At 49.7% G+C, this 26,691-nt stretch overlaps 1 protein-coding gene across 1 annotated transcript; it reads right to left on the reverse strand.

Annotated features, from left to right (window-relative positions):
* Positions 1-2,594: 2,594 nt before the first annotated feature.
* On the reverse strand, positions 2,595-17,102 carry CCR7 (C-C motif chemokine receptor 7). Its single transcript, XM_043584375.1, has 3 exons — positions 16,322-17,102; positions 9,804-9,853; positions 2,595-6,871 (listed from the first exon to the last, which is right to left on the reverse strand). The coding sequence occupies exons 1-3, from the start codon at positions 16,329-16,331 to the stop codon at positions 5,792-5,794; spliced, it is 1,140 nt and encodes a 379-aa protein (XP_043440310.1). The 5' UTR covers positions 16,332-17,102; the 3' UTR covers positions 2,595-5,791.
* Between the last annotated feature and the right edge of the window lie 9,589 nt (positions 17,103-26,691).

Below are 26,691 nucleotides of genomic sequence, written 5' to 3' on the forward strand. Positions count from 1 at the left end.
CGAGATCGTGACCTGAGCCGAAGTCGGATGCTCAACCGACTGAGCCACCCAGGCACCCCAGGTTGTAGTTATTCTTATGGCTGTGTTGCTTCAGGTAAGTCACACAGGCTTTCTGAACCTCAGTGTTTTCACCTGTTCTAAGAATTCAGCAGGAGGTGGTATACCCAGCAGTCCCTGGCACATCATAGGCACTCAGTAAATGTGAGCCTGTCTCCCCTCCTACGTGAGGTCTTTTCCACCTAGAGGCTCTGTGATTCCTGCAGTCACTTCTGTGATAGCCTCCCACCCTGTAATTATCCAGCCTCTGACTCAGAAGCTCCACCTCTGACAGGGACTGAAGGATTTCAGGCAGGTGTAGGCCTGTGTCTTGATCTGAAGGTGAAGTTGAAGGCAGAGGGGCCTCTCCCTGAACTCCCCAGGCTCAGAGCTTCCCATTGTTCTTCCTGCTCCCCTTTCCCTGGACCCCCAAGGCCAGAGGCTGCCAGAAATACCCCTTGGTAGCTGAGCGTCCCTGAAATGGGGGTGTCCAAAGAAGGCAGGTGGCAGAAAGAGGTGTTAGTGCAGGCAAGATGGCAGGGTCCGGGGAGTTAGCTACCGGGGTGGGAGCCCAGGCTTCCACGCAAGAGACAGAGCTGGTGCCACCAGAGGTGACTCCTGGCCCCTGGCTGGACCATAGGATCTGACCATGCCACAGAAAACACCTCCTGGGCCTGGGAAGAATGCTCCACTTGGCCTTCACACGTGACCATGTTCCTGTTTCAGTCACTTGAGTAGTTTGCATAAACCATAGAAGATAAATGTGCGTGCATTTCCAGGCCTCCTTTTAAACTCTGGGAAAGGGTCTGGGGCATTTCATCTGTAGTATCTGTTGAACTTCACCGTGTCAGATATTTACTTGGGACTAATATAAACTACGCTGCCCTAAACAAGCTCTGACATAGGCAGGAGAGAACTCTGGGGCAAGGCATGTTTCCTCACTTGCCCTCTTGCTAGGGGGATGGCCGTCTGACCTCTGGACCTATTGCACCCGGAGGGAATGAAACTGGCCAGAACCGGGCAAAGCCTGACCCCACCCTGCTCGTGCAGGCCGATGTTTATTTACACAGAGAGGAGCACCTGGAGGCCACACGGCGTAGTGGTTACTATTACACATAGAACAATCCAGCAAGTGGATTCCCTGGGGTTAGGAAACAATAGACAAAAATAAGGTTATATCCATCTTCACAGCGAATGCGGGAGGAAGAGCAGTCTGAATTGGCCACGCACGCACCCAAGGAGGGGAGTCGCGGAGCAATCACGTGCCCTTGCTGCTGATTTTGGAGATCAGATGAGATTTGTTGGTCTAGAGCTGCTTTGGCTGAGCAAGGGGCCATGTAGCCTTTTCTACAGCAGACCCCTTGTCTGTGTCTCTTTCTAGGCCCCCGACAAGACAAATGGCTGAGCTGGGGGGTGGTGTGTGTGCACACGTGTGTGTACGTGTGTGTGTGCGCGTGTGTGATGAGGCTTCTCCTCCCTGCAGTGCCTCTCAAACATCTGCTCTCAGAGTGGAAGCTGGGAGGGCTGACACGGTTGCTCTTTTGATTTCAGGGAGAAGACACCCGCTTCTTTTACTCCATAGGGTTTTTCTAGGGGCTCAGACTAGGGGAACTGGGCTGTTTCTAGCCTCCTCCTGGCAAAGAAGGCCATGAGCCCACCTGTGTCTTAGATTAATAGAGCCCCTTTCTCCTCACCTGTGATTGGGAGGCCCTGGGAAGCCGTGTGTGTGTGTGTGTGTGTGTGTGTGTGTGTGTGTGTGTGTGTGGTGGGAGGACATCTTTCCATCCACTGACAACACTCTCCAAGTCTGGTCCCTACCTGAGTAGTCCCTAGAATATACCCCTGCCCCACCTTCCCCCTGCCTTTTGCCCCCACTCAAAACTGCGCCCCTCTGCTCCCCATCTTATTCGCCTCAACTCCCACCCCCGCCCCCACAGGCCTGTTTCTTCTCCCTCCAACTATTTACCTTCAATACAGACAAATAACTGAGAACGTGACCCCCAGAAAGGATCGTTTCTTAAAAAGATCAGTTGCCTGAATTCCCTTGGGCCTGCTGCCATCGTTCTTTTCTTTGTACCTCATTCTCCCGGACTCAATGGCAAGGACAGGAATGATTTAAGGGGGAGAGGGGAGAGTCTCTTTAAGGACCTGGCCACAGGACAGGAGGGCTGGCGCTTGTCAGGGCAGAGCTACGTGGTCTGGGATGAGGGTGGCATAAGCCAGGGTGGATGTGTAGGGCAGTGTGAGTGAGTGCAGGAGGTCGGGAGCAAGAGCTCTGGATGGAGCTTGGGAACCTGGGTTCAAGTTCTAGCATGGCTAAGAGCTCCTGAGAGACCCCAGGGGAGTCATTCACCTCTCAGAGCCTCAGTTGGCTCACCTGTACAATTGGTGGGAAGGACAGACTGACTAATCTTCAGCTTGTCTTCCAGCTCCATTTACAAATTGTATGAGAATGGAAATGGGGCTAAAGAATTGAATTTGGTTTCCTTGTGGTTAGCAACTTTTTTTTTAGTTACCATGTCTTGAACATTTCTGAAAGATTATCAACAACACTTCCGTAAGGATTTCTAAGCATTTTACATATATGAATTTTATTTGCTCCTCATGACAACCCTAGGAGGTAGGTGCAATGATTTTTGTTTCCATCACATGGATTAGGAAACCGAGGCATGGAGAGACTAAGACCAGTAGCGCAGCTGAGATTCAAGCCAGGCAGTCTGGCCGCAGAGGCTGGGTTCCTCACCGCCACATGCAGCATTCCAGGCACCGTGCTAAATGTTTGCCAAATCCTCTCCACTTTGCAGTTGAGAAATCTGAGACTCAGAGCAGTTGAGCAACAGTTGGAGGTCACACAGCTGGGAGGCAATAGAGTTGAGGTTCACAGTCAGCCAGTCTCCAGAGCCTCGGCTCTCCCCCATCCGCCTCCACAATCTTGCCAGATCCTCAGGCGCCCAAAGCAAGTTTATCCAGTATCCGTACATTGCAGTGTCTATTTAAGCAAGTCAGTTCCTCTCTCTGAGCCTCAGTTTCCCCATCTAGAGAGTGATTGGGGCTTGGGCCAGCTGGAGGCCCTCCCTGGAAACACCATTTTGGGGATCTTTGAGGCCCCTTGCAGCTCCGTGAAACCATGATTCTAGAGGTGTGGTGCTTCTGGCTGGAAGGGCAGATTTGTGGCCTGGAGTTGCAGCCAGGGAAGCTAGGGGGCAAGGTGCTGGAGCTGGAAAGAAGGGGGAAGCTGTGGGAGACGGGGGGGGGGGGGCTGTGGGGGCCATGAACCTAGGAAGACGGGGCGGTTGTATGAAGCAGATGAGAGAGAGAGAGAGAGAGACGCCCTTGGGGGAGTGCTCCCCAGTGAGTCTATTCTTTCTTCCTAGGGGTCCCCCAAAGTTCCTTGAAGGCACATGAGGGTGCTGGGCAAGGAAACAGGGGCCAGGCCAGCAATGAGCTGAGATAGAGCAGTTTGGGGAATTAACTTTGCTGGGGTTTTGTAAATACTTGGAGATGTCCAGTTATTTTAGAAAAATGTATTTGAAGCTGAGATGGCATGTTCATGCGGTTGGACTGGCTTCCTGTTCACGACCATTCCTTTACATTTCTCCCTTCAGGAACTGAGGCTGGGTTTCCTGCCTGTGCCCTCGTTAGGATGTGCACACCAGTGGGCTCCACACTCCTCTGGGGGTCCCACAGGCACTCTGGGGCTCCCCCTTTCTCCCCACACTCGTGCACACACATTTGCAGCTGCACCATTTAATATTTAATGCTGCTGCGGCAAGCACTGCCCCACGCTGACTGCGTCCGTGCCGGGTTCCTTTTTCCCAGGGCGCCGGTTCCCAGTGTGGAAGCCGGCTGACAAACAGTGCCCAGGGCATCCCACGGCGGAGGGTAAGGTAATGTGCTTGTGAAATTGGACAATGGGCTTCATTACCAGACAGGCTTTTTTTTCGCTTTATAAAGTTGATGGAATCACCTTTGCATGAATGTCACCCCCTTCCCCGCATCAGGCCCCCAAGTATTGGTGCTCAGGGCCCTTTAGACCCCTCCTCATACGTCACAGCTTGGGCTAACTTCCGCTCTGGCTTGGAGGGGTCAGGTTCTGGGCATCAGGGCACCCAGGGACATGGATATACGTGGAGGGCAGTGGCTGTTTCTTGATTCTTGCCCCTCCATGGTGGGTAACCATACATTGGCTATTGCTGCAACAATGGTCAGTAGGGAGGGACGTGGGTGAACCTGGCTTTCAAGCAGCCAGCAAAGGGTAAGCCTATCACATGGGTCTCATCCCAAGCCCCCTTAATCCAGCATGCTGTGGTCTCTGTGCCCAGGGGGAGGCCCTCCCTGGAAACACCATTTTGGGGAACTTGAAGGGACTGACAAAGGGTCAGGGGCTCTGGTTCCAGGCTGAGCCGGGACAGATGAGCAGATCAGTGTATAAATGTTCCTAAAGGTCAGGGAGAGCTCCCAGCCATTGAGGTTACAGGGACAACTTGGTTCTTTCCAAAGGTCAGCTCACACTCGTGTCTCTAGATCACTGCTGATGGTGCAGGCTTAGGTCCTCTCCCATGAGCTCTGGAAGGGCATTTGCAAGACAGGCACCTTGTGCCTCCCCTCCCCCTGCTTCTTTTAGTCTCTTGGGGCTGTGTCATTGGATGGGCTCAGGACATAGCTCGGCAGACCTCGTGGCTCCGAGCATCTCTGAGCAATGAAGACCGGGGCAAAGAGAGGAGTGGGGGTGGTCAGGTGGGAAGTGAGAGTTTGCAAAACAGGAACATGCCCATTTGTCATTTATCAAAAAATGTTCCCTTCTTTTAAAGCTGTTGTTTCCTCAAGGGAAAACTTGTATTTGTATGTGAGTAAACCGTGCTGGACAGGATGAGAGTTTTTTGTCCCCACGACTAAGAACAAAAAGCAGCTCATTGGTCTTTGGCAGCCAGCACTGTCACCCCTCCCTGGCCCCTAACCCCTCTCCCTGCCCTCTCCTCCATCTGAGCAGAGCTGAGGCCCGAGAAGGGCTGGCCACACATCATCCTTGCCCCAGAGTCCTGGCTGGGAGCGTGGCTTTGGCCGGGCAGAAGCGGCTGGCCTGACCTGCAAGAAACACCACACCCCTCCCCGAGGAGAGCCTGGGAGGGCAGCAGCCTGATGAGAGGTGGCAGGCGAGGGGCAAGTGTGCTTTGGGGGAGGCCTAGAGGCTGCCATTTCTTGCTGGCTCAGATGACAGTGGAAAAAGCGATGAAGGCAGAAAGTCGGAGTTGGGCCCCCTGGCGTCCCCCTCTCGCTGCCATGCCAAGCCTCCCCACCATCTCTGGTCTTGGAGACAAAGCCTTGTTTTCTGGAAGACCTTGTCTCAGCCCTTGAATCTCAGGGAGGATGTCATTCTAGGTCAGAAGGAGTTTCCTTCAGAGGACCCGCCGGGCCCCCTCCGCCAGCCTACCTGTCACCAACTACTTGTTCACCCCAAGAGTGTGGACCGTATTCCGACTTCCACTTTGGGTTTTTGGTTTGGGAGACAACAGCCTCGGTTTGGGAGTGTTGCAGGACTTGGTGTGGCTCATCGGCCACAACTCTTTGCAACCTTGGTGGAGGTAGCTAGGGCCGGGGTGAAGCCCGGGCTGCGGCACGGGCTTTCCCCACGAGATAAAACTTAACAGCCAGGACTGCTTTTCCCTCTGCAGTTTTTGGAGCCCAAGTCATCTGCTCCCTATCCCCAGCCCAGGGGCCCTGGGGGAGGTCCATCTAGTCCTGGCAGAGGAGCCTCCTACGGGGAGAAGGTGGTGGTGGTCTCAGCCTCCACACTCATGGAGGAGCGCCGGGTGTGGCGGCAGGAAGACCACTGACGGAGCCGCTCCTGGCTCAGGCAGCCCAAGTCCTTGAAGAGTTTGAAGAGATCGCTTCTGAACTTGACGCCAATGAAAGCGTATAAGAAAGGGTTGACGCAGCAGCGGACGCAGGCCAGGCTGTAGGTGATGTCGTAGGCGATGTCGAGCTGCTTGCTGAGCTCACAGCTGCCGCTGCCGGTGATGTTGAAGTTGGCCACCGTCTGGGCCAGGACCACCCCATTGTAGGGCAGCTGGAAGGCTATAAAGACCACGACCACAGCGATGATGACCTTGATGGCTTTGTTGCGCTCAAAGTTGCGTGCCTGGAGCAGGGTGCGGATGATGACGAGGTAGCAGAAGCTCATGGCCCCCAGGGGGATCAGAAAGCCCACCACCATCTGGGCCACCTGGATGGTGATCAGGGCTTCCACGTGCTCAGTGATGAGGGAGCACCGCAGTGCTTGTTCGCTGCTGCTCTTCTGGAGGCCGCTGTACATCAGCTCTGGGGTGGACAGCACCATGGCCAGCATCCAGATGCCCACACAGGAGAGCTTGCTGATGAAAAGGACGCGGGCGCGGTGTCGGTGGGCCGACACGGCCTGGACAATGGCCACGTAGCGGTCAATGCTGATACAAAGAAGCAGCAACATGCCGCTGAAGAAGCTTATCTTGTAGATGCCAAAGATGATCTTGCAAATGTGGACGCCGAAGGCCCAGGACTTGGCCGCGCTGTATGCCCAGAAGGGAAGGGTCAGGAGGAAGAGGATGTCTGCCATGGCCAGGTTGAGCAGGTAGGTATCGGTCATGGTCTTGAGCCTCTTGAAATAGATGTAGGTCAGCACAACCAGCCCGTTGCCCAGCAGACCCATGAAACAGATGACGGAGTACATGACTGGCAGGAACCAGGCTTTAAAGTTCCGCACGTCTTTCTTGAAGCATACGGACTCATACAGCGTGTAGTCCACCGTGGTATTTTCTCCGATGTAATCATCTGTGACCTCATCTTGGCACAGGCACACCTGCGGGGACGGGAATAGGGCAACATGATCCAGCTTAGTGAAGTGGTTTCCAGCTCAGCTCAGCGAATCTTGCTGCCCTGGGATTGCCCCAGGGCAGTGGTTTCAACGTGTGGCCCCCACCACTGGCATCATCAGCATCACCTGCAAATTCTCGGACCCTACTTGAGACGAACCATAATCTCAGAGGGCGGGGCTCTATGGATCTGGGCCACTTTCCAGGTGGTTCTTTGGTGTGAAACCAGTGCTTCCCAAATTTTAACACACATATGAATTATCCGGCGATCTTGTCAAAATGCATGTCCTGATTTAATAGGCTGGAACCCAAGATTCTGCATTTCTAATAGGTAGCAAGGGTCTGATCTTGCCATCTCTGAGACACTTGTCACTACATGCCCTGATAGGGGACTGGAAAGTGTCTGGGTTTTGGGGTCAGATGAGCCTTGGGCCAGATAAACACACTTTATCTCTGGGCCTCAGTTTTCTCATCTGTGGAATGGACATGGGGACTATCTCCCTCACGTGGCTGTGGCGAGGGGCCTAACTTAGGTTCTGGCGCCTGGAAACTCCAGGAGAGTTGGGATGTGTGCCTTTCTTCTTGAGCCTCCTTTAGAATCTGCTAGAAAGATTTTTTTCCAGGGAGCCTACAAAATACTTGAGCTTTTAAGGGAAAATCCACCTTGGGGTTAAGGTTGAGGAGGGCCTAGAGCGAGAAGAGAGGAAGGCAAATGCTTGGTTGAGAGGCCTTGAAACCCTGGTGTGGGGTGAGCTGCTGCGACTTTGGGTGGTTAGGGACTCGAAGAATTCTATGAATCCCTGGGGCCCGAGGCACCGTGCCCGGCACGCAGTAGGGGCTCAGACAATGTGGGCCCAAGTGCACTCAACTGCACAGCATGGCAGGAGTGGTTGATGCACCACTGGGCCATAGCCTCCTCAGCTGTGACGGAGTCCTCCCTGCACCTCAGGAAGAGAGTGTGGTTCTGTCTCCCTCTCCCTCTGTGCTACCCTCTTCCCCTACCTCTCTGTCTCTTTCTTCCTTGCAGTCTCTTCCGGCAGATCCCAATCAGCCAGGCTCAGCTGCTCAGGGCTTTTTTTAGCCTGTCTGCAGGGCAGGGTGAGGGTTCAGGCAGCCTGCTGTGATTTTATCAATGAAGGAGGACTCACGTCCGCCTGCCCCGTGCCTCAGCGCACAGCGATGGCTAAGCCTGTGCAGCCTGGCAGTGGGGCTGCAAGATCGCCTCAGGAAGCCCACGGTCCCTCCTCTGGGAAGTGGGCTCTGGGCAGCTCAACAGGATGGGGTTTGCATACAACTGGGGAGCTGGAGTGACTTTAGAGCTGAGGAAAGGGAGGCTCTTGGAGAGCCTCGCTCAAAGTTACATAGCCAGAGTGGAACCCAGTCTACTGACTTCCCCACATCCTGTCTCTCTCTTTCTTACTTCCGATTTCTGAATTTATCACTGTCCTGCTTGGGGACAGAACAAGGACAAACTAATGTCCAGGAGCCTTTTCTTTGGGCTTTGCTATCTTGAGCAAATATCAGTGACAACCCCCTTTCCCTCATGTGGGCATGATGGCAGCCTGGGAGTCCTGGAAGAGGCTGGTTGCTCTCAGCCACCCATGGTAAGGCCCAGGATTTTAAGTCCGGGGTCCCTGGACATAAGGGGGTACACCCAGCTATGAAGCATGCTCCCCACCACCCTGTCCCGCCTTCTCTTTCTCCCCTTTATTACCTCCTGGCTCCAGGCCACCAGGCTTGATGCCTCTGTAGCCTTCAGCCCCACCACATCCTGCCCCATCTGAGCCACCCCCCTCCCCCCAAGGAAAGAGAAGAATGAGCCCCAGCTGTCTTGTCCCCTCCCCAACCTTCCAGGCTCCACTTGCAGCAACACAGCCCCTCCCGAGGCCTGGAAATGGGAAGCAAGAAGGGAGTGAGTGGTGATGAGGAGGGGGGCCAGGCTGTGGGCTGCAGCCCAAGCTCCGGGGGGCCTCTGGGATGGGGTTTTGGGAACAGCGCCCAGGTTGGGGCCTGCCTCTGGCCGGAGCTCTTGGAAAGCTGCCCCTCTGGCCTCCAGACCTGGGGAAGCGCCAAATTCTGAAGGACTGCCTCTCCAGTTCTGGCCTCAGCCCCCCCCTCCCCCTCCCCCTCCAAGAGAGCTCCCGCCCCGAACAAATGGAAGAGAGTAGACTGTATGAGTTACAGTTTCTTCTAACTCTGGTACTTCACGGGGCCAGATTTCCTGTCTCCGTTTCTGGGATTGCGAAGCAGAACGTTGTAAACTGGGGGACTTTGCTCCTGCAGAGTTCAGGCCCCCATAAAGTATGTGCACCAACCCCCACCCCCAGTGTCCCAGGCCTCATCCTTTCTTCCCTCCCCATTAAGTGGGGCTCAAATGGGCCTCTTGACTTCACAGAAGGGACTGGGGCTCCAGGGGAGGCTTCGGCTGGACACTGGGGGAGGGAGACAGCTTTGCGGTAACTGGATAGTAACCAGGCCACCAGACCAAGGGTTCTCTCAGCTCACGTATGAAGTTTTACATGTGTGGCTGTGAATACATATGCACAGACTCCAGTCACCTCACAGCCTTTGCTTTGTGCAGTTCCTTCCCACGAACTCAGATGGAGCCCACATTTCTGGATCCTGGATGGTGACAGTGGACGTGGGGCGGGGGAGACAGTGGTGTCTTATTCCCTGACCCCATGTTTTCATTTAAATGGAGTAAAGGACATTCAGAGACCATCTGTGGCTTTGTAGGTCACTCAGCAGATGGAGAGGGATGGCCATCAGCTTAAGGAATAACGAGTGGGTTTGTGTCTGGGTCTATTTCCTTCCAGCAAGTGCCCACCTCTTCCACCAGGACCCCAGGGATGGGAAGGGGGGGACTTGGGGAGGGGGTATGAAGGAGGGAACAGAGCTTTTCTCGGCCACAGATCTCACCTGGAAAATGACAAGGAGAGCCACCACCAGCACGCTTTTCATTGGTTTCCCTGTAGGAGACAAGGTGAGAAAGTTATTGCGTGGCAGGGCCAGGGATTTGTTATGAAAGAAAGCCTCTGGGAGGGGTGGGGGCACTGCTGGGAACTTTCATCACAAGCCCCAGGCACCACATTTGCCTGGAACATCAGAACCAGATTGTGCCTTGAAGCACCTGGCTGCCTGCCCAGCCTTGCCGCCCTCTCCTCCTCGTTCTCTACTCTGAGGTCCTGGGAAGGAGTGGGATCAGCGGGCAGTCCCTGCTCCCCACCCCCTTCTTGGCTCTTCAGGGTGTCTTCTGGAGTTGGAAAGTCCACTCTGGCCCATACCACCCCTCAAGGCTGAATTTTGATTGACCTTGACACCTGGGTCTGAGCGGCCCCTCCCAGTCTAGGTTATATGGGTAGCACAGCCCTGAGGTGGTGGTGGTCAGGGTGTGTGTGTGAGTGTGTGTGTGTGTGTGTGTGTGTGTGTGTCCTGCACCGTTCTGGTGCCAGTAGCCACTGGGGAGCATTTTTCCTACACCCAGGTGAGTGGGCAGCCCCAAATACAGCCCTGAGTGTCTTCTGGGTGAGGCCAGCTGAGGAAGTAGGGTAATGTCACAGGGATGGGTGGAGGAGTGAGGTTATTTCCTGGCATCTCAAAGATGGGAAAGTGCTCTGGGGACCCATCTGCCTCCATAGCCTCTCATTCAAGTGACATTCATCAAGGCCAACTGGTGGTTTACTTTGCCTGTTCTCTCAGCCTGCTTTTAGAGCAGGGATCTCTTCCCTTTTACCCAGCGCAGACCCCAAATCAAGAAGGCCCCCCGGAATTGTGTGTTGGTGAATGAATGAACGAATGAATGCCCTGCTTCCCCTTCTTCCAAGGGAGAGAGAGCACCAGGATGGCCTGAGGGGACACTGTCCTGTGACAGTGTGGTATGATGGGAGACTTCTCTGAAGTAACTACTTTTTTGGCTTGACTGAGTGTGTGTATACGTTCTCTCTTTAACTTCTTTCTAATCCAGGGCCTCGTGTGATGTGGGAAAGGGGAACGTGTTCAGCTGTGGGGAAGGGACCCTGTCTGGCCTGTCCAGAGTGTGCCCTGGGTACATTCTGGAAGCCAGGAGGCTCTCCTTGAGTCTGAGCAGCAGGCCGAGACCGTAGGTGAGCACAGGCCTGGTGTGCTGCGGTCACAAGATGGACAGTTGGCTGCTCAGTTCGGCTTTGTAGAGGAGCTGAGGGGCTGGAGCCGGAGCTTACTTCCTCTGAGCCTGAGCAGGGAGGACAGTTCACAGGGTACTTTATGTACAGATCACCTAACCTTCTGGGAGCACCCGGAGGGCAGGAATTGTGCTTTCTTGCCTTTGTAGCCCCCTCCCTATAATAACAGGACCCTCAGTTCCCAGCCAGGGCCTGGCCCACAGGACAGTCAATAACTGGGGTGCCACCAATGCATGCCCAGGCAGGACTTGCAGGCCGGTCGCACCTCCAGCCTCAGCAGGGACAGGGAAATGCTTCGGACTGTGCTTCAGGCACCTTCTGGAAGCCGGGGGCCCTCTTCCAGCAGCGAGGAATTCTGCTTCCAAGAGGGAGAGCACCAGAGTCTGTTTCCTTGGCCACAGCGCCACCTGCTGGAAGCCTCTCTGCACGACACCCAATTCACACACCGTGTGCTCTGATGGAGAGCCTAACGCGGGGGATTCTGGGCTTGGGGGTTCCTGAGTGAAGGAGGAAGGGCATCAGGCCACATAAGCAAATAGGTATTTCTCTCACGTCAAGCAAGTTATGCGGCACACTACTGCTAGACACGTCTTTCTGAGGCTGACCTCTGATGCCCACCCCGACCAGCTGTCCTCCGAAATCCTGAGGACCTCGCCATCCACCCCTAAGGAGGAAGCCCCCTTAGCTTAGTATGGCAGTCAAGACCCTCATGGTCTTGCCTCATGGACCTGCCTTCCTGGCTGTCTTCTCTTTCTGAGGGCAGGCACCCACTAGCCTGTTGTCCCCAGCTTGCCCCCCTTGTTCCCTGGTGGGGAACAGATTGTCATGCAACATCCTAGCCCCCCTCTCCCATCCGCCTTCCTTGCTGAATTACCCGGAGGGGCCCTGCCCAAGCCCACGTCTTTACTTCAGCCACGCTCTCGTCAGGGTCCAACGCGCACAGCCCAGCCTCCACTGACTCATCTTGGCGTGAAGCGCTCGAGGTTTCTTTAAACACGTACAAATATTTCGTTACTCTAGAGAAAGCTCGTTTTGACTGTCAGTGAGAACTGAGAAACCTCAAAGGTTTGATTAAGTCACAACGGGTGAGATACAAGGAGCAAGAGGTGTCTCTATTTTACTCCATCAACCCCTTCTCCTCCTGGGCCCTGTCCCATTCCTTTGCTCACCGGTGGAGGGCAAGAGAAATGGGGCGAGACCAGGGTGTGTGTGTGTGTGTGTGTGTAGATGATTTCTCATTCCAGGTGTGTTGGAAATGGCGGATGAGCAAGGATTTGTAGAACAAAAATAGGCCGTTTTCAAGAAAGGTTATCAAATGGGAATTTAGGGGAACTCTGTTGGTGGGACAGGAGCCTGGTCAACGGCCATGAGTCAGATTGCTTCTGTCTGGCACAAAGTCATAAAGCAATGGACCCTGAGCACCAGCTTGGGTGAGGTCACTGACGTTGGGAGTCTCAGGGGTTGAGAAGTGGGTGACTTACATGTTGGGTATTTTCTGAGTTCTTGAGTTTCTAGTAATAATCATAATGGAAAGAAAATTCCCTAGAACTCCAGCCTGAGCCCCCAGCAAGGGAAACTGCCTCCCTGTCTGGGAGGAGGGGACTGCTGGTCAGTTACTCCCCCAAATCCTGAACTTGCATCTCCACATTTTCCGGGCCCTCCAGGCTGCCCAGAGAATTATAGCTGCCCATCAGCTGCCCCCTGCAAAGCCCCCCAGACTTTTTCCTCTCTGGAATTCCTCACCTGCTGACACTTTTTTTTTTTTTTTTTTTTTTTTTTACAGGGGGCAGGGTTGGAGGGAGAGGAGGCAGTGGAGAAGGGGAGGGAAGAAGCAAGGAAGCAGTAAGGAAATTTGGAGAGAAGGTGGGAGAACTGGGGGGGGGGTGCCCTTCAGGCAGTAGGCAGGGCTGTTGAACCCTGCAGTCACTGTGATATCAAGTGTTTTATCCAGTGATATCATTCAGATCCCACTGAGCTCTCAGTCCACACCAAACCCTTCCCAGTTCTGATAATTTCATCCTCACAGAAGACCTGAGGTAGGTATTCCTGGTATCCCCATCTGGCACTGAGGAAACTGAAGCACAGCGAGATTGGTAATTTTCCCAGAGTCACACGGTCAGCTAGTAGTGGAGTTGGGCTTTGAATCCTTCCATCTCCAGAAACCACACTCCTAACCCCTCTTTTGTTCTTCTCTTTAGTCTTTGTGTATGTCTCCCTTGTAACATCCTGTGAGCGATGTCTTGCGATGTTCATACTATATTCCCAAAAATAGAGGCCCAGAGAGGTTAAGCCACTTGCCTGGGGCCACACAGCTTCTAAGAGACCGATCTGAGATTGGAATGGAACTCTCACGACTGCATCCCATTACATTTCTGATGAACCCACTGTGTATAGGGACCTCCATGGGGCAGGATGGGAATCCTTACTTTCCCATATCTTGCGGATCATCCAGTTCTGTTGTTTCTATCCCTCTAACATCGCAGAACTGGCCCCACATCTGCCCTGACATAAGGGCATTTGACTTATTGGCCTCTGATGAAAATTGTTATCCCTGCCACATCCCGCATCCCTTGTTCCTCCTTGTCTGGTTTGGTGACGCTTACCCACCTTTCAAAACCCAACCGAAATGCCCCTCTGACCCATGCTCACTATTCTTTTCTTTGAGTTTCCCAAGTGCCTCACGCTTGCCCCATCAGCTTTGTATCTCGCTCTGTCTCAGTGGCTTGTTGACATATGTGTCTCTCACTCCACGAGACTTGTCATGCCCCAATTCGCCCATCAGTGATAGCCGATGGAAAGAAGGTGCCAAACCAAGAGGAGAGATTCCTCCAACAGCCCCCTCAGGCTGTACCATTCCCACCCCCACCCCCACCCAGCCAGGCCCCCAAAAGGCCGGGAGGCGTTGGCCCTGAGTTCCTTCAATACCCCTCTGCCACCATTTCAGGTCAAGCTATGAGAGAGAAGTCTCTGATGGGCTCATTTTTTTCTTCTCTGCTTTGGAGAATTCTGAGGTCTTAAGTTTCCTCCCTCGAAGGTGGGGAGGATGCTTGGAGTGGGGGGTGCTCATTCAAATCGTGAATCAAAGACCAGTTCAGTCCTGCTTCAGTGTTTTCATTTTGTGTAACAGAAACTCTGTCTCCTCGCCCACCTCTTGCTCCCTGCTGGGCAGATGAAGAGAGAAAAACAGATCCTCTGTGGCCCACACGCCTTAACCAACCGTCCAGAGTCCGTTCTGAGCAACGCTTCTCTCAGTGGCTTCCCTTCTTACCAGCATTTCAGGCTTGGCCGTTGGGGCTGTCTCTTGAGTTGAGTGAGGCAGGCAAGAACATCCCTTTCTCCTAAACCAGAGGTTGCCCTCCTTCCCCGCATCAAAGCCTGTGAGACTAGCTCCCCAAACCTAGGTTGGGGAGGGGTGGGGGACCCTCAGTGGTGGACTAGAGAGCTGGTTCTCACAGGCCCAGGGAGCTAGTTGTGTACATCCTTCCCTGACTAGTGCTCAGCCCTTTCATCCCTTGAAATTGTCTAAGGCTTGAAATTAACCATGGCAGGAGAATTTACACAATGGAAATTGGCAAGAACTACCAATCAGAGCCCTTCTTCCTAGGGGGGTCGGGGGGTGGGGAGCAGGTTTTCCAACATTTCCCATCACACCACTGGGACCCTGCTTGGTTTCCCTTCACAGAGGTCACACAGAGAGTCAGGGACCGCTTCTTAGGGGGTGATGCCTGCGTTCTGTGATTATGGTAAGTGGTGGGGTCTGGGGAGTGGGATTAGCGAGCAGGCTGCTGGCAGGAGAGGAGGTTGGAAGAGATTTTTAAAAACTAAAATCAACTCAGAGTTCTCGATGTCATTCATTCATTCCACAGATACTTTCTGCTCACACCCCCAAAGCACCTGTGATGGAGAGGTAAAGATCAGACCCCACCTTCCCAGGAGCCCCAGGTGGTGGGGTGGGTGGCTACTTTAACCCCTTTACAGCTGATCGCTCTGTCCGCCCAGGGTTCCGGGCAGGTGTGGGGGAGGTAGAGTAAAGGCAAGAAGCTGTGGTGTGGTGGGAGGAGTATGAGGACAGCACTAGTGAACCTTCACTTTTTAAAGCCAACCTCTTGCGGCTTTGAGGCCGCCGTGGTGCTTCGCTTGCTGGTGAGAATGAACCATCCAGGAACCTGGCCTTTGTAGCCTCAGCCGGGTCTGACTTCACAGCTGAGATTTACAAATGGGGTGTCTGGAGCTGGACGTACCCCTCAAAACCCTCTCAAGAGCTTCGTTCCCTCTAGTTAAGACTGAGGTTAGACCAGAGGACAGGCTTTTTAAAGGGAAGACTCATCTGCCAGGGCAGAAAAAGCAATGAAGTGACGCAGAGGCTGTGCTGGAGGCCTGGGCTCTGACTTCAAACTGAATGGCCCATTGCGGTCCCATCTCCCCTAGCCCACCCAGCCTTTTTTTTTTTTTTTTTTTTAAATTGTTTTTCAACGTTTTTATTTATTTTTGGGACAGAGAGAGAGACAGAACATGAACGGGGGAGGGGCAGAGAGAGAGGGAGACACAGAATCGGAAACAGGCTCCAGGCTCCGAGCCATCAGCCCAGAGCCTGACGCGGGGCTCGAACTCACGGACTGCGAGATCGTGACCTGGCTGAAGTCGGACGCTTAACCGACTGCGCCACCCAGGCGCCCCTGCCCAGCCTTTAACCTGCAAGAGGCGGCGGCAAAGCCAGAGAGGTGGGCAGCCGGCTTGCATTTGCACCGCCTATACCACTGGCACAAGGCATCATCTCCTATTCACTCCTCCTCGCAACCCTGAGGTAACAGAGCTTCTGATCCCTGGTTAGCAGGTGATAAAGTGGAAATCAGAGGGAAGACGGGAAGCGGAGGGGCCCAGAGCCCTCTGGGGAGACTTTGTCCCTGATGGAACAGGTCCTAGAGAGCCTCACCCATCACCCCGAGTTGAGATGAGAACAGGTGCCGTCCAGATCACCACCAACCCTAGCCCTGCAGCCTTCTCCCGTCCCTACTGTTCTAGAAAGACACAACCTCACTCTGCCTTGTCTTTCCTGGTACCGATGGTTACCCCCTTCCCCAGGTCTGACAGGTGCATCCACCATGCCTGGGAGAACAGGGTGGCACTCTCTGGGAGCAGACACCAAATTCAGAACCTGATTCCTCAGGAGGCTCCTCCATACCTTCCATCCCCCTCCTCCACCTCCATTCCACAAAGTCAGGCTGGATGTCAGAGTGACCCCAGTACTGCTTTTTCTCACATAGGAGGCTCACTCACCCAGGTCCATGACACTCTCTGGGCGGCTGAAACCACACAGGAAGGCTGTGCCGGGTCTTGAGCTCTCACTGTCTGGGGAGGAAGTGCTTTTAAGTTGTGAGAGCAGCCACCCTCTTCTCTGCCCCTCCTACCCCCGCTCCTCCCTCCAATCCGGCCTCAACCCTATAGTGCTTTCTGGAACCAAGGGGAATGAGAAGGTGACAGTGATAGCCCACTCATTGGTCATAGGATCATGAATCATCAGGTTATTTATATTCAAAAAGCCCCCTGTATAGTCCAACAGACAGATCCCAGCCCAAGGCAGGAGAATACGGGCCAGTTATAGATTTGACACGTGTTTATAGACTGAATCTCACGGGCCAGAGAATCAGAGGTGAATGAGGGGTTATCTCCATCCTTCCTCTGCCCTGCTCAGTGTCACAGGGAACTACATTTCCCAAACAATTTTGCCCCCCAGCTTCTTGGATAGGTTTGGCCAATGGGAGGCATTGAATGAATGAGAGACATTGTCAGAATGTTTCTTTCTTCTTTCTCTTCTCTTCCTTTCCTTTTTTTTCTGACACCTTTATTGAGCTATAACCCACATATAAATTTAAGATTCACTCTTTTTGGTTTTGTAGATTCACAGAGTTGTGCAACCTTTACCACAATCAATTTTAGAACATTTTATATCACTTTCCCCTGCAACCTTCCCCCTATTCATTAGCAATGACTCCCCATCTCCCCTCCACCTTTGCCCCCTGCCCCTGGTAACCGCCAATCTTTCTATCTCTATACATCTGTCTATTGTGGGCATGTCGCATAAATAGAATTATATAATATGTGGCCTTTATATCTGGCTTCTTTCACTTAGCATAATATTTTCCGGGTTCATCCATGTTATAGCATGTCTCATTTCCTCATTGCTTCTTATGGCCCAATAATATTCCATCGTATGGATATACCACATTCTGTTTATTCATCATCAGTTGGACACTTGGGTTGTTTCTACTTTTTGTTTTTTATGAATAATGCTGCTATGAACATTCATTTAGAAGTTTTTGTGTGGGGCATATGCTCTTATTTCTCTTGGGTACAGACCTAGGAGTGAAATTGTGAGGTCATATGGCAATTCCAGGTTTAACATTTTGAGGAGCTGTCAAACTATTTCCCAAAGTGGCCTCATGATGTTACAGTCTCATAAGTTCTATATGAAGGTTACACATCCTTGACAAAACCTGTTATTGTCTTTTGAATTCTAGTCATCTAGTGGTTATGAAATGGTATCTCACTGTGGTTTTGATATGCATTACCCTAATGGTGTTGATCATTTCTATATTTCTTTGGAGAAATGCCTATTTAAATCATTTGCCCAGTTTTGAATTGGGTTATTTGTTTTTTTATTGTGAGTTGTAATAGTTCTTCATTATTCTGGGTATAAGTCCTTTATCAGACATAGGACTCAAAAATATTTTCTTCCAATCTAGTAGATTGTCTTTTCATGTTCTTTTTTTTTAAGTTTATTTATCTACTTTGAGAGAGAGAGAGAAAAAGAGAGTATGTGTGTGTGTGGGGGGGGGGACAGGGGAGGGGCAGAGAGAGAGAGAGGAAGAGAGAGAAAATCCCAAGTAGGCTCTGCAATGTCAGAGTGGTGGCTGACACAGGGATCAAACCCATGAACCATGAGATCATGACATGAACCCAAATCAAGAGTTGGATGCTTAACTGACTAAGCCACCCAGGTGCCCCTGTCTTTCACCTCTAACATAAAATTTTTAAATTTTAGGTCCCAATTCATTTATTTTATTTCATCACTTGTGCTTTTGGTATTCTATCTAAAAAACCACTGCCTAATTCAAGTTCAAGATTTAATTTGTTCCTATGTTTTCTTCTGACAGGTCTATACTTCTAGCTCTGACATTTAACTCTGATCCATTTTGAGTTAATTTCTATATATCATGGTCTCCTCTATTCCCAATTTGTTGGAGTTTGTTAAATGCTTTCTCTGTTTCCACCTTGGTTTTTGTTTTTTTTTGTCTTTTATTCTATTAAATATGGTGTATTATGTAGGTTGATTTTTGTATGTTGAACCAGCCTTGGATACCTGGGATAAATTATTGGGTTATGGTGTATAATGTTTTTTTTTTTTTCAAAAAAAATTTTAAGTTTACTTATTTATTTTGAGAGAGAGAGAGAGAGAGAGAGAGAGAGAGAGAGAGAGAAAGGAGAGAGCAGGAGTGCAGTGAGAGAGGAAGAAAGAAAATCCTAAGCAGGCTCCTCGATGTCAGCACAGAACCCACGGTGGGGATTGATCTCATGAACTGGGAGATCTTGACTTGAACTGGGATCAAGAGTGGGATGCTTAACTGACTGAGCCACCCAAGAGCCCCTAATCTTTGTTATATGCTGCTGAATTGGGTGTTAACATTTTGTTGAGGATTTTTGCATATATGTTTATAAGGGATAAAGGTCTGTAGTCCTATTTTCTTGTGATGTTTTTGTGTGGTTTGGGTATCAGGGTAAGTCTAGTTAGAGATCTGTCAATTTTGTAAATCTCTTCAGTATACCAGTTTTTGGTTTTATTGATTTTCCCTACTTTTTTGTATTCTCTATTTCATTTGGTTACATTCTTGCCTTTATTCTTTCTTTCCTTCTACTTGATTCAGGTTTAGTTTGGTCTTCTTTCTCTGATTTTTCAAGGTGAGAGCTAGGTTCTTTATATGAAATATTTCTTCTTTTTTTCCCCAATATAGTCATTTATAGCTGTAAATTTCCAAGCACTGACTTAGCTGCATCCCATAGGTTTTGATATGTTGTATTTTCATTAGAAATATTTTCTAATTTCCTTTGTGAGTTCTTTGGTCCATTGATTATTTACAAGTGTGTTATTTAATTCCCACATAATGTGGATTCTGAAATTTTCCTTCTGTTATTGTTTTCTTTTAATTGTTTTAATGTTTATTTGTTTTTGAGAGAGAGACAGAGCACGAGTGGGGGAGGGGCAGAGAGTGAGAGAGGGAGACACAGAATCCAAAGCAGGCCCCAGGCTCTGAGCTGTCAGCACAGAGCCCAACGTGGGGCTCGAACTCATGAACCATGATATCATGACCTGAGCTGAAGTTGGATGCTCAACTGACTGAGCCACGCAGGTGCCCCATTCCTTCTGTTACTGATTGTGATCAGAGACTATCATTTGCGTGGTCTTAGTTCTTTTATTTTTTTAAAATATTTTTATATGTGTAGTTTTTTTTTAATGTTTATTTATTTTGAGAGAGAGCAGGGAAGAGGCAGAGAGAGAGGAAGAGAGAGAATACCAAGCAGGCTCCACACTGTCAGCACAGAGCCCAACACAGGGCTCAAACTCACAAACCATGAGATTGTGACCTGAGCTGAAATCAAGAGTCAGACCTTAACCAACTGAGCCACCCAGGCACCCTGATCTTAATTCTTTAAAATTTGTTGAGATTCATTTTATAGCCTAACATATGGTCTATTTGGAGAATGTTCCATGTGCACCCGAGAAGAATATGTACTCTGCTGTTGTTGGGTGAAGCAGTCTATGGACATCTGTTGGGTTCAGTTGATTTATAGTTGGTCAAGTTTTCTGCTTCCTTATTGATCTACTGCCTAGTTTTTTAATCCGTTATTGAAAGTAGGGTTTTGAAATCTCCGATCATGATTGTTGAATTGAATATTTCTCCCTTTGATTCTGTGTTTGCTTTATGTGTTTTTGGGCTCTGTTTTTTAACTGCATATATGTGTATTTGTTATATCTTCTTGATGGATTGATCCCTATATCATTACTAAATGTTCTTCTTTGTCTCTATAATCAATTTTTGTCTTAAAGTCTGTTTCGTCTGATATTAGTATAGCCTTTCAAACTCATTTGTGGGTGTTGTTTGCATGGTATGGCTTTTTCCATCACTAGGGTGTTTCCTTCTCTGCTTCCAGTGGTGTCCCCAGCAGTGGCTTCATGTCTGTGACCCTAGAGTCCATCAGCCAGCCCCTGCTGCTGTGGTGCCGGCACCTGATGAGTACCCCCACCTTGGCTGCAGCTCCTGCCCTAGTTTCTGGGCTTTGGTAATACTACTTTCTTCCTGTGTCCCTTCAGCCGCAGGGATGCTGGAAACTTTCTACTGTTATTAATCTCTGGGCAGCCTCACCATCCCTTGTTTGACTTCTCAGCTCTTCCATCACCTGGATAACTAGCCCTCCATATTAAATTGATTTTGTTTTAAATATCTAGAGTGGGTCTTGCTTGCTTCAACCCTGACTGATACAAGGTGATTCCTGTCCCCAAAGAGTTTAAGGTATAGAAGAAGTTAAGGTTAGATTATACCCCTGTTCCCTACAGTTATAACCAAAACCAAGCATGAAATGATGCTTTACCTAAGATAACGGGGGAAAAAATCCAACATTTCACCGAGCAGATGGGCAAGTAGATAGAATAGGATTTCGTCTCCCCAGACATATGAACATTCTTTTGGGGTATAGTGCAGTGGGCTTAGCTCCCTGTATGATCTTGGGCAAATTGCCTCCCCTCTCTGGGCCTCAGTTTTCTCAAGTGCAAAGTGAGGAGACTGGGCTGCCTAGAAGATGCCTAAACTTTGGCATCTGAGACTCTGAAGTGCAGGACTTTTTTTTTATGGCATCCTGCTTATTGCTTAACCACTCCCTGTTATTCCAAATCCCTAAATGGAAACATGAGAAGACCTCATCGAACTTTTCCTCCAGCCCAAAGGTTTTGGCTACTCTCATCATTGGCATCTGGAACCCATTTGCTTTTAGGGATATGGGCAATCTCTTGAACCAGGTGGAAAGGATCCTCAGGGGTTATATCTGGGCAGGGTGTTGGTAAGGAATGTCAGGACAACTTCAGTTTGGAATTATTCTGGAAGCTTCCTCCTGGAGCCCTTTTCCATGTGCCAGATGCTTCTAAGAAAAAATAAATTCAGAGGCAGAAGATCTGTGTTCTAGTCTTGCTTCTGCCATAACTTACTATGTGACTTTGCTCAAGTCACTTCCTCTCTCTGGTTCTTGGCTGCCCATCTAAAAAGTTACGGGATTAGACCACATAAGCTCCAGACTTTCTTTTCAGGATATTCCTTGTTATCCTTAGGGATTTTCTTGGTTCTCTCACTGGTATAGGCCACCATGGAAAGTCCACAAGTACACTGGGAAGGACTAGAGAATTTTGTGGCAGATACGCCACGTTTTTGGGGGTAGAGAGATAATGGGCTGCTACTGATTGTGGTCTCCTTAGTAGCTTCTGCCTGATGCTAAGTGGTGGTGCTCGCTTCAAAGCCTTTTCCTCCTCTCACTGTACTGCCAAGCCCCTCCAACTCTGGCTACGTGGATGTGGCATGTTGTGGCCTGGGAGCCTTCAGTTTCAGTTTCTTAGCTGGTCTCTGAGTGAGACGTTGGGGATTCCCTAGTATTTTCGACACTGATTATGAGCTTTCCCTCATAATCCCTCATGCGTGTTAGCATGCCGTCAGTGACTATTTACTGTGAATACACTCTTTATGGGAGGTGCAGTGTAGGAAGAACTCAGTATGACCTTCCAAGTCCCATCCCATCCTTGGACACTCAGGATGGCCCACCTCCTCTGCCCTTTCTTCTCTCCACTTCCATAGCACTTTAGTTTGGTGACACCCAAATTGGTATATATGGCCATGGCACGTGAACTATTTTCTATTCTGGAATAGACTCTATGCTTCTTGAAAACAAAATTGTGCTGGGTACTTTTCTGGGTCGTCTTTGCATTGTCTCAAACAATGCCGTGATTTAAACAACAACAACAACAACAACAACAACAGATTTTTTATGTAGTTTGGTATAATTCAATAGTAGTTCAATAATGGGTCCCACAGTGGTATCCTCCATCATGGAGGGTTCTGTCTCATCACACTTGTTATGGAGCATGAGATGCACGTTGAGCAAGAGACTTGAAGCCAGCTTCTTGAGACTGTTGCCTCTTTCCCTCTGGAGAATCTTAGAAGTCAAAGCAGAGACTCTAGAAGTAAAGCCCCTTACTGATGCTTAGGGGCTCGTGGGAGTGGCCACGATCATGTTCAAGCTGTGCCACGGATGTGCTTAGTCTTATAAACTGAAGGAGAGGTCTCTGAGCTTATGTTCTCCATTTGGAGTGCCATGAATACTCCAAAGTGTCCATACAAAGGACATGTCCATAACAGAAGCAGACACATAGTGCTTGCTTATATCCAGGGCATCTTAGAACCACTAGGTCTTTGGTCTTTTAAAGACTGATTGCCGGGGCACCTGGATGGCTCAGTCAGCTAAGCGTCTGACTTCAACTTAGATCATGATCTCATGGTCTGTGAGTTCGAGTCCCACATCAGGCTCTGTGCTGACAGCTCAGAGCCTGGAGCCTGCTTCAGATTCTGTGTCTCCCTCTCTCTCTGCCCCTCTCCCACTCGCACTCTGTCTCTCTCTCTCTCAAAAATAAAATAAACACATAAAAAAACTAAAAAAAAAAACTATTGCCTTATAGAAATGGAGGCTGTCCAACACTGAATTCCTAATAAGCGGGTGCCTGATAAACATTTAATTGGTGGCTAAAACGACTTTCTTAAGATGCCAGCACTTCCTGCACTATTTTCTTGCGAATTCCCTTTTCTCCTCTTAAATTTACTTTGTTGGGAGTTGACTATAGATGGTGGTCTCAGCAGCAACTTGAATAGGACCTGTATTGTGGCAGAGCAGAGAACACTTTGGTCCCGGGGAATAGGCCCTAAGACATCGGTTTTGGTTCTGCAGTGACTTCGTTTTCATTCATTTTACAAATATTTGACAAGCACGTATGTGTCAGGCATGGCTGTGGAGTCTACAAAAATGAACACCCATGGTCCCTGGCCTTTCCTAGCCCACTTGGGGCACAGTGGATGTAGCAGTCAGCTCAAGCTGACAAAATACCATACATTGGGTGGTTTAAACAATAGAAATTTATTTCCGCACAGTTCTGGAGCCTGGAAGTCCCAGATCAGGGTCCAGGAGAGTCAGCGTCTCTTTCTGGCTTGCAGATGGCTACCTTCTCACTATGTCCTCACATAGCCTTTTCTCAGTGTGTGCAAAGGGGCGGGAAGAGAGGGAGAGGGAGAAGGAGAGAGAAAGTGAGGCCTCTGATATCTCTTCTTATAAGGACATTAATCCTATTGGATCAGGGTCCCACTCTTACGACCTTATTTAACCTTAATTACTGCCTTAGAGGCTCCACCTTCAAATGCAGTCACCTTGGGGTTAGGGCTTCAACATATGGGTTTTGGAGACACACAAACATTTATTCCATAATAGTGGGGAAGATGGAAAAATAGAGAGGGAGTTAACCCATAAGCACTGAAAGTACAAAAATGTGCATGACAAGGCATACATTAAACTCAATATGGGAAGGGAAGAGGTTGCAAATGGAGAGGTATCTAGGAATATGATTGTATTATTCATTATACCTTTATATATTTAAATATTTCAGAATATTTTAAAAATAATGGAAGACAAAATATAGTACAATGTTGTAGGAACGAATGGAGTAGGGGTGGGGCAAGCCCAGGAAGCCACTAGAGCACACAGGAAGGGAATCAGGAAGGCCATGAAAAAAGTGCCATCAAAGAGGAGTCGGAGTGACCCAGGGGAAGGAAGGAAGGTAGTGGTGAGTGGTCAGTAGCGAGTGCCAAGGCCAGAAGTGTTGCCCAGCAGACCTTGAACAGGTTGCTTACTTTCTCAGCATCTCTCAGTTTGGGAGTTCAGGACACAGGGAGAGCCACACTGTTTAACTTGGCCTTCTTGCAGGGAACACGTAGCCTGTGGGTCAGGTTTCTGGTCTTTGTTACCTGAGCGATGGGTAAGTTGTGTTCGGCATGTGAAACATCTTTTGCTTTCGCTGTATCTTTGGAGCGAATGAATCTCTCTCTGCTGTTGTGATGTGTCAATAGATGGTGTGCAAAGCATTTCCTAGAGTTGACTGTTCCTCACGACTCTGCTTGTCCATTCGTCTATCCATCCATTCACCTGGCATCCATTTACTGAGCCCCTACTCAGCCAGGTGTTGAGTCAAGTGCTAGGACTTGAAGGCCCGATAAACCATAGTCAACTAATGACCAAAGAGCATGCCAACTAATGGGAAGTAATCAGTCTCTGCATATGCATGGAACTTGCATATTTCTAAGCACATTCTTATATCTTATCCATGTAACCTCCAGGGCTACTCTGTTCGCTACGTTTCAGTTTTCTGATTAAAGAAACTGAGACTTCCAAGAGAGAAAGTGACTTGACCTTTGATTCTAAGCTAAGGGGCTTTTCCCATCATGCCAGACTGACGCTAGGCATGACCTGACATACATGAAAGACAGGTCCTGGCTGTCCCCCTCCTCGCCTGGAAAAGATGCCCTCATACTACACTTTCTGCACCCTGTCCTATTCTCCGAGGATGTGCGTACTGCTTTTGGGGAAGTCCTGCCCATGAGCAAAGGTTTCTAAGAAGGAGCAGGGGGCAGGATCTGCAAGAAACTTTTGTATTCAGTTCAACCACCCATATATATGTAAGAATATACCTTAGCTGAGTTGTCTCTGTCTGCAAAGCCCTGAACGTGGTCTTGCTGTTTCTTACCAATTCTCGGACCCACCTTGTATCCTTTTGATGAACTCCTTTTTTGGAATCAATTGGTTAGAGTTGTGCTTTCCAGTTAAGAAGGTAGGCTGCTAGACTTTGTAAAGAGTGATATACTATCTACTGATCTGATCCATCAAGTTTTCTCAAGTGAAACGTGGTTCGTGTGCTAATTCTGACAACAGACTGGGAAAATACTGATTTTTCAAGATTAGTTTTTAAAGGCCTAGGTTAGACTAACTGGTCTACTCAGGTATGTTATACAGGACATGCAGACTAGATGATATTGGCTGAGTACAAAATCCGGAAGAAATTAAAATATACCAAAGGCATGTCTGAAAACAGTATTTAAAAGTCTGGATTTTCCCTCTTCGCTGAAATCTCAAAAATGTTAATAAAAACACATTTATCTTTGTCAAGCTGAGGCGTCAGCTGAAACATGAGACCACAAGACAAGGTGGGAAGAGTTCAGGAGCAGTAAAGACTGAGCAGGAGTGTGGTAGGAAACATGGTCACTGTAGGCAACCCTGACGGGCAGTATAGTTGAAAGTTCCTAAGAGAGTAAATCTTAAGAGGTCTTATCACCAGAAAAAAATTTTTTCATTTCTTTTTGTATCTACGAGATGATAGATGTTAACAAACTGTGGCAATCATTTCACAATATGTGTAAATCAAAGTCATTGTGCTGTGTACCTTGAACTTAATACAGTGTTTGTTATGTCCATTATGTCTCAGTAAAAGTGGAAAACGTAAAAAATAAAAATAAATAAATACAAAGGAATAACTTAGCTTACCATAAACTCACCCCCCCCCCGCCCCCATTACTATCAGAAAGAACAGGGTGAGTCTTGAAAAGGGCAAGAAAGAACAGAGATCTTCTCTAGAAGGTCTGATCTGGAGAGACCTACCAGAAGGAAGCATGCCCAGAGTCCCTTGGAGGGAGCCAGATCTGCAGAAACTCAGTCCTGCCTTTCCTGCAGCTGGAGCCCTGGTCAAAGCACCAATTTCCTGACTCTCCCGAGTGTCCTCTGGCTCCCCTCCCTCTGGGCAAGTAGATCAAGTCCACGATCATATCTCTTAGCCCTCCCCCAGCTCCAATCCCTGTTTTAGTTTACTTGGGAACAATCTACTCCCATGTGAAGCCAAGCAGAGTGGGCCTCTGTCAGTGCTGGGTAACTTGGTTAGTTAGATTTAGGGCTCCAACCAGACAGGGACACCCCAAATTTGAGAAACGTTCTGCTTTGAACTTACCTAGAATTTTGTAACCCAAAAATCTAAAGAAGCAGCTCTCTTAATTCCAGCGTGTGTGTGTGTGTGTGTGTGTGTGTGTGTGTTGGTTGGTCAGTGTTACAGATTACATTTGGAGAGCAGCTATAATCTTTTTAGGGTTTAGGGCCTTTTAAGGTCTGTATCAGGCCTTGGACCACCACGAAGGGCAGGAGCAAGAGGTATGAGGTGAAGAGCTGTCAGGCTGCAGGAGGAAGGAGGCGGCTGTCCAGGAGGAAGAAAGGGAAGGAGGGCCAGGCACAGGCTAGCAGGAGGCGTCAGGTCACCCTGACACCTGTTGCCACGGCCCGGTGGCGGTTTCCTGCTGCTTGTCGGGACACGCGTGCACGGAGAACACAATGGGTTTGCCTTAACAAGAAGATGCTTCCTGTTTTGCCACCTGGGTTCAGTGTCGAGAGGAAGAGTTTATAGGTCTGTGTTTTTCACGTCGCCAAGCTCTGTGAGGGAAGGAGTGGGGGCAGGTGAGAATGGGGGTCTGAGG

Source organism: Prionailurus bengalensis, chromosome E1 (assembly GCF_016509475.1).
Source record: "Prionailurus bengalensis isolate Pbe53 chromosome E1, Fcat_Pben_1.1_paternal_pri, whole genome shotgun sequence".
Classification (NCBI taxonomy): domain Eukaryota; kingdom Metazoa; phylum Chordata; class Mammalia; order Carnivora; family Felidae; genus Prionailurus; species Prionailurus bengalensis.